The sequence below is a fragment of the Pteropus alecto genome, unplaced genomic scaffold, assembly GCF_000325575.1.
Source record: "Pteropus alecto unplaced genomic scaffold, ASM32557v1 scaffold86, whole genome shotgun sequence".
In the NCBI taxonomy this organism is placed as follows: domain Eukaryota; kingdom Metazoa; phylum Chordata; class Mammalia; order Chiroptera; family Pteropodidae; genus Pteropus; species Pteropus alecto.
Genome location: NW_006442109.1, coordinates 29,183,654 through 29,193,956, shown reverse-complemented (window position 1 = coordinate 29,193,956; position 10,303 = coordinate 29,183,654). Strand labels below are relative to the sequence as shown.

At 46.6% G+C, this 10,303-nt stretch overlaps 1 protein-coding gene across 1 annotated transcript in view; it reads left to right on the top strand.

Annotated features, from left to right (window-relative positions):
* Window positions 1-4,411: 4,411 nt before the first annotated feature.
* Window positions 4,412-10,303, top strand: part of THBS1 (thrombospondin 1) — a 16,150-nt gene continuing 10,258 nt past the window's right edge. The window contains exons 1-7 of the mRNA XM_006920506.2: window positions 4,412-4,596; window positions 5,206-5,301; window positions 5,574-6,133; window positions 7,036-7,111; window positions 7,388-7,587; window positions 7,693-7,815; window positions 8,826-8,919. Coding sequence (XP_006920568.1) covers window positions 5,235-5,301; window positions 5,574-6,133; window positions 7,036-7,111; window positions 7,388-7,587; window positions 7,693-7,815; window positions 8,826-8,919 — 1,120 coding nt within the window. The 5' untranslated portion in view covers window positions 4,412-4,596; window positions 5,206-5,234. The remainder of the gene's footprint in view (window positions 4,597-5,205; window positions 5,302-5,573; window positions 6,134-7,035; window positions 7,112-7,387; window positions 7,588-7,692; window positions 7,816-8,825; window positions 8,920-10,303) is intronic.

Below are 10,303 nucleotides of genomic sequence, written 5' to 3'. Positions count from 1 at the left end.
AGATGAAAAAAAGAAGTTGCACGGAGAGATGAGTAATAAAAGCGGGGGTCAGAGAGGCGGATCCCAAGCACAGGCCTCTCCATCATCAACCATGAGTAACGCTCCCCCCTTACTCAAAGTACTAGCGGGTCTCTTAGCAAAGGCCTCATCAGGGTTTATCATTATCATGTATTACGCGGCTGTTCTCCACGTCCTCACTTCCTTTCTTGCTAATTCTCCCACCTCTACCTCCAGGCCCAGGCTAACATCTCACCATCTCCTTTTCCATCTTCTTGCCCTCATCCTCTTGATTTCCTAGCAAGTCAGTTTCCTATCTTCTTCACTCAGCATCAGCTCATCCTGGATATTCTATGCTTTTTGAACCCCCTGGACTATATCAAAGTTCCCCAAAAGACGGCTACAAAGAGTAAAGTCAAAAGAAATGCTCGCTCTCACCAGTCAACTGTGAATAGTGTTTGGGACTAGGCTGGCCTGCTGGCAAAGAGACAGGGAGGAGAGAGAATGGTGCAACTTTTCTGCAAAGCATTTCAATAATATAAGGGAAGCATATTCAAAACATTTTTATCCTATGGCCTATTCTTATTCCTCTTTTCCTAAAGAAATCAGAAGAGGTTCAAGCAAAGTATGAGTGAAAAGGCGATCCAGACAGGAAAAAGAGCTGCACAAGTAATGATGTACGTGACTCTAAGTAACAGAAGACATCAACAAATTGGCTCACATAATAAGCACATATGCAAAGAAACCCAAAAGTACAATGACCTTTAGGGTAGGAAGATTTAGCATCTCAAAAATGTGGTCTAACACAGATTCCATTTCTCTGTTCCTCCTTCTCCAATATTGGTCACATGGTCTGTTTGGCTCCCCTAGTGGCCAACAGCACCAAACAGCACTTATCGACCTTCTTATTGATGTCCAAATGAAGACAGAGAATGGCTGATTTCACATGGCTCTTTCTTAGAAGCACGAAGAAACTTTCCCCAGAAGCCTTTAGCAAACCTCTCATTAGCCAGAATTGGGTCACAAGCTAATATCCAAATCAATCACTAGCTGGGAAGCGGGGGTGGGGCTGGAGAGTGGTAAAGAAGGTAGTTACTCTTAAACCAATAGTCTTACCCTTCCCACTGAGATCAATTCCCCAAGTGTATTGCTTCAATTCTGTAGCTGTGGGGACGGGGGGAGGGGCAATATTTGGGAACCAATCACCATATCCACCCCAAGAGTTAAGGCATACTGCATGAAACAGTATAGCTGGTTAGAGAAATGGTGATTAGTCCAATCCAGTCCTGTGCTATAGATTGATTTGAGCATAAATTGATTTGGAAATTCAAATATTAGAGATCTTCCCAAACCCAAGCCTTCGGATCCTTACAATCTAGTCCTTACAGGTATGAAAATAAAATTGATTTTGAAAAACTAAATGATAAAGAGTATAAGGTGCTGAGTTATGTGGCAGAGATAATATATGCTTCAAATTTTCACAGAAAGACGAAACAACACAACATAAAGCCGCAAGAGAACATCTCATGAAGGCGGGAGAGCTTGAGTTGATGTTTGATTAAAGGCTAAGAAAAATCTGTTGGTAACTTTTCCCTGGTTCTGACCATGGAGGCAGCTGAATTAAAACAACTTCAAACCATGATCTAGGGAAGACAGAGGGAGTGAATTTACGATGTCTTCATTTTAGAGGTGCTGTGATTTGGGTCTATTCTAAAATACTATAATTTTTGGTTGCTGCTCACGTCTAGGAAATTTTCCACTGCTGAACATTTCCAACGTGTTTTAAAATCCTTACACCAAATCACAGCCTACCTTGCTGCTCTTTGCTAGATACACAAAACATTTTCTCAGTTATCTTGCTCTCCTTAATCACACACTTGTAGGTTAAGGATACACACACACAAGAGGGACAATATCTCCTGCATTAAAGGTGTAGGTTTTCTTTTTCCCATTCTTGCTTCTCTCAAAGTTGCCCAGAGGTATTTAGGTTTCTGGGGAACATTTTCAGCTCATGTTGAGCAGCAGCAATATGGGTGAGTTCCTAACAGCTGCCCCGACAACCCTCCACCATGATCCTTCTTTTCCACCACAACAACTGGAGTACCGTGACTTGGGGATGGCCTTCATATCTGAGATAAATAACTCCTGTACCACTGTCATCTTTCTCTGACAAGGAAACTCTTCCTGCCACCATATAGATAGCCTTCCTATTTGCAAAGCATGTAGAGGATTAAAATGCTTCTCCTTGTTGTGTTGAAAGAAGCCAAGTTCCAAGAGAACTCCAGAGGCATTCCTACAGTCCCTTAGTCACGAAAGCATCTAGCCAGGAGGGGCTTTCCAGCGAGCTTCTATTCCATCCACGTGGCTAAGCCTAGGGGAGACGATCTTTTAATAAAAGGAGAGATGTACCCTGTTTTTGTGGACCTCTTCTGGATCTCATGCCCTCCTCTGACCTGTATAAAATTGGCAAGTGTGCCACAAAAACCAGGGGGCCATCAGCTGGCAGCATTCCTCGGAAAACTGTTTCTAAGTACCTGCTATTATGGAGAATTAGCAAGTGACAAAATAAAAATCACCTTTCAAGGAGCAGACAGGATGCTAGTGAAAGAGAAGGAAAGGGAGGGACATGTATGGCTGCTGACTCTGGAATCTTCAGATCTGTTTGGATGAATCACCACCCATGACTTCCATGACAGGAATCTGATTTATCATCTGATAGAGATTTATTTCTGTCCCTCAGCATGTGAAATCTATCTGACTGTCAGGTTTAGTTATTACTTAAGCAACAAATAAACATGTGTCTTAGGAACGTACTTGTCATCTTCTAGAGGTACTTGGTGTATATTGAGTAACTGGAAAGCACTAACTCCGTAATCCATACACACACACACGCATGCACCTTATCACACAACACTCCCACACATGAAAAGTGAAATTGCTGTTTGATGAATGTAAACCTGTGGGTGTTTCCAGCAATTAGGAATCCTGCCAGGTGTAAGTACTAAGAAGGTAGGTGAACCCCAGGGCTTCCCCCAGCCCGTGGCTGAGATCCTTATTTGGTGAAGCTGCTACCTGCGCCCTGTGTCTCAGGGCCGGTGTGATAGTGCGGGACCACAGCAGGGGAAGTGTGGCTGCTGACGTCCCAGACCAAAGAGATGAATGGAATTCCAGGCAGCTAGAGTCATGCTGGCTTGGGACAGTGGCTTAGAAACCAGACTTCCAATGACAGAAGCTTTAAGTGGCAGCGCTCATGGCAATTGGTGTACCCACAGAAACGTAACCCACACCTCGGTTTCAGGAGCCGAAAAATGAAAAGAACGTTTAGGGAGGAAACAAGGAAATAAAATAATGGGCAGAGGGTAATTTATTATTCTATGGGTCTGTTCTGTAAATAGTTTAAGACCCTGGAGCCAGATGGTTCTGCAAATCCTCCAACCAGGAGTCACGTTAAGAAGCACGAGTGGGCACGAAAACTGTTTTTCAAGACACAATGTCAATGTTGGCTTGAGAGAACTGGATACGAGAAACTTTCCTTAACATTCCTGACTAGAAATTTGTCCTTGTTAGTCTCCTTGATCAGAATACGCATACCGCCCCCAAGCGGCAATCTGTGGAAGCTCTGTAGATAACTGAAGAAGCGATTTTCGCCGGGGCTTGGGAGGCCGCCACTGGAGAAAGTGTGTCCCGACTCGCAGCGGGAACGCAATTTCTGTACACAGCCCCGCCAGCCGGCGCGACACCGCACTCACCTCCCCTAGTGGGTCAGGCGGAGGGCAGGTGTGCGGCGAGGGCAGGTGCGCGGTGCGAAGCCGGGCGCGTGGTTCCCCATCCCCCTGGGTTGGATGGATGAGGGTCCACAAGTACGCAAAAGGGAACTTCTTTAGACTGGTTCTCTCTTGGTCCCATTTACCCCATCAGGCTGCCTTTTTTCTTTCTTTTCTGAATCTTTCTTCTCTCTCTCTCTCTCTCTCTGTCTCTCTCTCTCTCTCTCTCTCTCTCTCTCTTAGTAACGGGCTGGGTCTCTAAGTGTGCACCCCTCAGCCATCGCCCAGGTATTCAAGGAGACGAGTTTGTCTGAAAGTCCCCTTAGGGTCTTGGGTGGTTGGCCAACACCCCGTCGCTGCTCGGGATGCTCACCCTCAAGTCATCGGCTCACGTGCTGCAAGAGCTAAAGTGCTGAGCCTGCGTGCGCCAGGCCGCGTGGGCGAGCACCAAATTTCCTGAGAAGTTACAGGGCTACTCTGCCCCGACCCCCTCCTCCCCCTTCATTTTCTAGCTGGAAAGTTGTGCGCCCGGCGGCGCGGGGCGGAGAGAGGAACCCAGACTGGCCCCCCTCCCGCTTCCTGCCCGCCCGCTTCCCATTGGCCAGAGGAAAGCCCAGGAATGTGAGCGCCCCTTTAAAAGCGCGCGGCTCTTCGGTCTCGCCAGCCACTGCAGCCGAGCCGGCCGGCGAGTTCGAACACCCGGGTCCTCTCCCCGCGCAGCTTCACACTCCGGCTGCTGCCGCCTCCCCGGCGCACAGCGCTCTCCAGGACTCCGCAAGGGTTGCTGCACCCTCGCCGCCTCTCGGTGCCGCTGAGCCCGCGTGCACACACACAGGTAAGGGGGTCTCTGGGCGCCCGCTGAGCACCAACGCTGCCCCGGCCATTCACTTCGGACTCCGAGACTCCAGCACCTTAGGGTCTTAAGACTTCACTCAGGCTCTCTCCCCTTTCGCCTTCTCCATCCTATCCCTCCTAGCCGCCGGGGGACTAATCGTGGAAGAGCTCTCCAGAGCCATCCTCTCCGATCTTGGGTTTCACAAACCACTCGTCAGGACACCCCAAGATTGCTTCTCTCCCAGTCGCCCCTAAATCTATGTCTTCTAAAGAAGTCTACTTCACGCATACCCCCCAACTCCTCCCCCCACCCCGCGCCCTCCTGGTCTTGCTGTTTACCCTCAACTTCCCAAGGAAAAACCCCCAGATTGTTGGTCTCCGCCCCCCACCCCCCACTTTAAAACAACAATCTCCTGCTCTCAACTTTTGTTTTATCCCTGATTCCCTCTCCAAAGTAAATCGCGCTCTTTCATTTCAGCCAATGTGAGGACAGTGTGTGTGTGATTGGGGAGGGGGTATCCCCAGGGACCTGGCGCCATGCCCAGCCCCAGTTTTTGCCCACCCTTCCTACTTTGCTGCCTCTGACCCTGGGCTATGCTTCCTCCTGCAGGCTCCCTCCTGGGCACAAACAGCTCCACCATGGGGCTGGCCTGGGGACTCAGTGTTCTGTTCCTGGTGCATGTGTGTGCCTCCAGCCGCATTCCAGGTGAGTCTGCATAACACCTTTGAGGGCGGATGGAAGAGGAGGTGCTGGTTACCCCACGTGTGCCTCCCTCCCAGCCGTCCTCTCCCAGCTATTTCTCCCTGAGCCCTGACTGAGCATCAGGTTGCAGTTTCCTTCCAACCATGGTGTTTATTCAGTTTTCAGCAGTTGCCAGTTTTCACCCTGTCCCTCTGGCCCCACCCCTCAGAACTGAACCCCCCATCCCCTGGTCCCAGTCGAGAAAGCTCACAGCGTTTCCTGCTCCTGTCTAACAGAGTCTGGGGGAGACAACAGCGTGTTCGACATCTTTGAACTCACGGGAGCTGCCCGAAAGGGCTCTGGGCGCCGGCTGGTGAAGGGTCCTGACCCTTCCAGCCCAGCCTTCCGCATCGAGGATGCCAACCTGATACCCCCTGTGCCTGATGACAAGTTCCAAGACCTAGTGGATGCTGTGCGGGCAGAGAAAGGTTTCCTCCTCCTGGCCTCCCTGAGGCAGATGAAGAAGACCCGGGGCACACTGCTGGCAGTGGAGCGAAAAGACCACACCGGCCAGGTCTTCAGCGTGGTCTCCAATGGCAAGGCAGGCACCCTGGACCTGAGCCTGACTGTGCAGGGGAAGCAGCATGTGGTGTCAGTGGAAGAAGCGCTCCTGGCCACCGGCCAGTGGAAGAGCATCACCCTGTTTGTGCAAGAGGATAGGGCCCAGCTGTACATCGACTGTGAGAAGATGGAGAATGCTGAGCTAGACGTCCCCATCCAAAGCATCTTTACCAGAGACCTGGCCAGCATCGCCAGACTCCGCATCGCAAAAGGGGGTGTCAATGACAATTTCCAGGTGAGGCCTCTTTTCTGATTCCTGGTCTATGGGGTCGAATGCTAGCCAACTGACCTGTCAGGAGGCCTATAGCAGGAGAAGCAGGGGTTCCCATATAGGAAACACTGCTTGTGGACTAAAAGCAGTGGTTCTCAAACTTTAGGGAGTTTCAGAATCACCTGGAAGACTTAAAACACATACTGCTGTAGCTCACCCCGAGTTTCAATTTCAGCAGGTCTGGAGTAGGGCCTGATTATTTGCATTTCTAACAAGTTCCAAGTGAGGCTGATGCTGGTAAGGGTGTTCTGGGAACCACACTTTAAAAACCACTAAATGAAAGAAATGGCTTTCCTATAACAGCCTATTCAAGCTTTAGATATTCTTATACTCGGGAAAATAACTTATCTCAAATATGTTCAACTGATTTTAATGCTGTTTGAAATAGACACTTTGTTCAAGCAGAATAAATACTACTTTGCTATTTGATCCCTCATGGGGATGTAGCCAGTCTCAAATAAAAGATTAAAATAGTGGTTATTTGCTGCTGCAGTTTCTTCCTTGCTTAAACTTCTAGATATTTGTAACTGTGGCTTTGAAACTCCCACATATAATTCTTTGACACTGGAGAGTGTCATTATATCCTCCAGCCTTAGTATCGGATTCCATTTCCTGCGTACCCAAGAAGGCTGATAACTAGATTCTTTGTAAAATATTAAAGACTTGGCAGAAGTCACAATTAAGATTTTGAAGTTGTTTGGCAATTGATGTCGGTGTGTTATTTTGACATGGGGATCTTAAAAGGGTGCTCTTTGAAACTTTTAGAACATCTATTGTGTGCTTTTCCTAGCATAAACAGTGTCCCCTACCCACGTACCTCCCCCCTCCCCTGTACTCTACAAGTAACCTGTGTCCTCTGCCCACAGGGGGTGCTGCAGAATGTGAGGTTTGTCTTTGGAACCACACCAGAAGACGTCCTCAGGAACAAAGGCTGCTCCAGCTGTGAGTACCCTTGTTTTTCAGGGCATGTGAGGAAATGGGGGAATTCCACCCAAAACAAGCTGAGAAATTTAAGCAGTGTTGGCTGTGTATAAATTACCCTGGATAACATAGTTAAAAGGTATTTAAAAGAGACCTTAAAGTCTGTGCCACACACATATCCCCTCCACCTGTATCCCTCACCCCAAATGAAATGTCTGACATCTAGGTACTCTAGGGGCTGGCTGGTGAGAGCCTCTTCTGTGACTTTTCTCATTGTGTGTGTTTGCTTTTTGGCAGCTACCAATGTCCTTCTTACCCTTGACAATAATGTGGTGAATGGTTCCAGCCCTGCCATCCGCACTAACTACATTGGCCATAAGACAAAGGATCTGCAGGCCATCTGTGGCATCTCTTGTGATGAGCTGTCCAGCATGGTCCTGGAGCTCAGGGGCCTGCGCACCGTCGTGACCACGCTTCAGGACAGCATCCGCAAAGTGGTCAGTGACCTCCGCACCCAGCCCTGGAAGCTGTATCACAAATGGCCCCAAAGGATTTAAAATGAGGTTGGACACTAATGACCTTTCTCTCCTCCCCCCTTATAGACTGAAGAGAACAAAGAGTTGGCCAACGAGCTAAGGCGGCCTCCTCTCTGCTACCACAATGGAGTTCAGTACAGGAATAACGAGGAATGGACTGTTGATAGCTGCACTGAGTGTCACTGTCAGGTAAGGGATCTCTGCAAAGTAAAATACGAGGAGTTGATGGCATGCAGTCTCTGGGGAAATACCCCGTTGGCCACACAAGCTCTTTTTATGTTCCATGGCCTGATACCAAAGTGGGTTGTTGTTGTTGTTGTTGTTTTTAAGATGCAATTATGACATCTATAAAATCTTTAAACATTCAGAAAGTTTTTCAAAGTATTTATTATACCCAGGCTAAGTATCTAAAAGAACAAATCTACTAAGACAGTGGAATAATTTACCTGCTTTAGTTCAAAGGCTAAGTGTTGAATGTCAGGTAAATAACAGCTGGTTGGAACATTCCATTTTCTCCCCCAAGCCTGATTTGTATTTAGCTATGACAAGGAGATTCTTTTAATATACTACTGATTATTATTCAAATAACTTAGCCTGGTGTTTTTAGGATGTAACTATCTACTTAGCTCAGATGGCACTACCTACAGTGTGTGTGTGTGTGTGTGTGTCACTCTCTCTCCCCAGTGCCAGTGGCAGGTGAGTTTGGGGGTTTACCTGGCTCAAATACAAATCATGGATTGCTGGATTTTGGAACCAACTTTGTTAAATTCCCATTCTTCTCCAATATGATGTAAAACCAGATCTATCCATGAGAAAGATATGCCTATTGATCTTTTCTCTATAAAGATAAAATATTTTAATTTAAAAGTCCTGGCTGAGTTTTATGAGATTGATTTCAGATGCAGATTAATAGATTTGACCTATATTTGGTGGTTACCTTTTAAATTCTTCATGCTGTAACTTCTACCATTGACTAAGTAGCAATTAAGAAGGAACTCTCCAAGGAATGAGGTGACAAGTAAACTAGCACTAGAACTGTCTCTACTGGTGGCTGCAAATAAGACCTATTAAAATTATTCCAGTAGAGTATTTATAGCCCTGATCTTGGTCCATCTTGTAACTGAAATGTTATAATATGTAAACTTTGTTTGCAATCAGTATGCTTAGTAACCCATTTCTCTCTCCCTCTTGCCCTGCAGAACTCAGTTACCATCTGCAAAAAAGTGTCCTGCCCCATCATGCCCTGCTCCAATGCCACCGTTCCTGATGGAGAATGCTGCCCACGGTGTTGGCGTAAGTTCCTAAAACTGCGAAACCATTCTTCAGTGACTAGGTCAATTTTACGTAAATGCTGGACAGCTGAACACAACACTGGAACCCCACCCCCATCTCCATATTTTTTTGTTATTGCTGTATCATCTGGTTAACTGACAGCTTGTCTGCTGTATAGAGTCAAAAACTCCAGTGTGACTAAGTCTTAATAATGCCTCTAGATTATGGTATAGGCAATAATCTTGGTAAAGCATATTGTATATTTGGAGGAAAAAAGAGATGAATTTGTAGCAGTAATAGCTCTAAGTTCACTGCTTCTAGATTTTGACCTATGACATAGAGTTAAGAAAAATCTGCTCACCAGAAAAATCTATGGGCTTTAGTGCAAGCATTGGACTAAACTGGACCTGAAAGTTCTATTCCTGTAGATAAATGGGTAGGAGGCCTAAGAAAATAACAGCAGTTTGAGTTTCAGGGCACTAAAAGAAAAAAGGCACTATTGTCCCATGGCATCCTATGCCTGGTTTTTGTTGCCACTATAAATTAATCACTGTGCTGAGATAATATTGAATGTAGTAGGTACAGGTCAAAAATGATTCATCACAATTGAGATAAATAAAACAGGAAAGTAACACTCACCTTGCACACACTCCTACACCTACACATACTGGTCACAGCTTAGAATAACCAGTCTCATCCAGGGATCATGTTCGCAGTATTGGCACTGTAATAATCATTTGTAGATCTATTTCTATTCAGCATTCACTTCAAGTGTGGGTTAAAGGGAACAAAGCTAGCTGAAGACTAGTGGAATTTTAAACTTGAATCAAGGATTGCTAGGACATCTTCCAACTGATGGCAAGAGAAAACAAGTTCTGTATCTTGTATCTGATACAGCTAGATGTTATTGTAGTCATGGTGCCTGAGCAGATAGTAAACAAACACATTCTCTTGTGAAAATATGTGCAGAGAAGGCCCCAAATGCTAGGGTGAGAAGAGAAACACACTGATTAACCTCATGACCAAATTGGAGCCTAAAGCCAACAGCAGCTGAGCTCTCTTCAAGTTCATCTGTCAAACACATGGTCTGTGGCTCCTTCGAAAGTCAAGTGGCTCCTGTAAGCTGCCTAAAACTCTGGTATTCTTGGAAGCCTGAGACTGGAAATGCCTACCAAGAGAGCTTAAGAAAAAGAAACTCATTTGAAATGCTGAGGAGAAAGGAGGTAGTGATGAATAGGAGAACACACACTGGGAGAAGGGCTGCACTGTGCTGACCCAGGCAAAGCATTCAATTACCCCGATGCAGTAAACATAATAACCTGAACAAACCCCTCGGCTGTTGGCGTAAGAAGTAGATTGCTTTTCGCCCTCTGGCCAGAGAAGCAAGTCCTGAATAGAGCAGTCT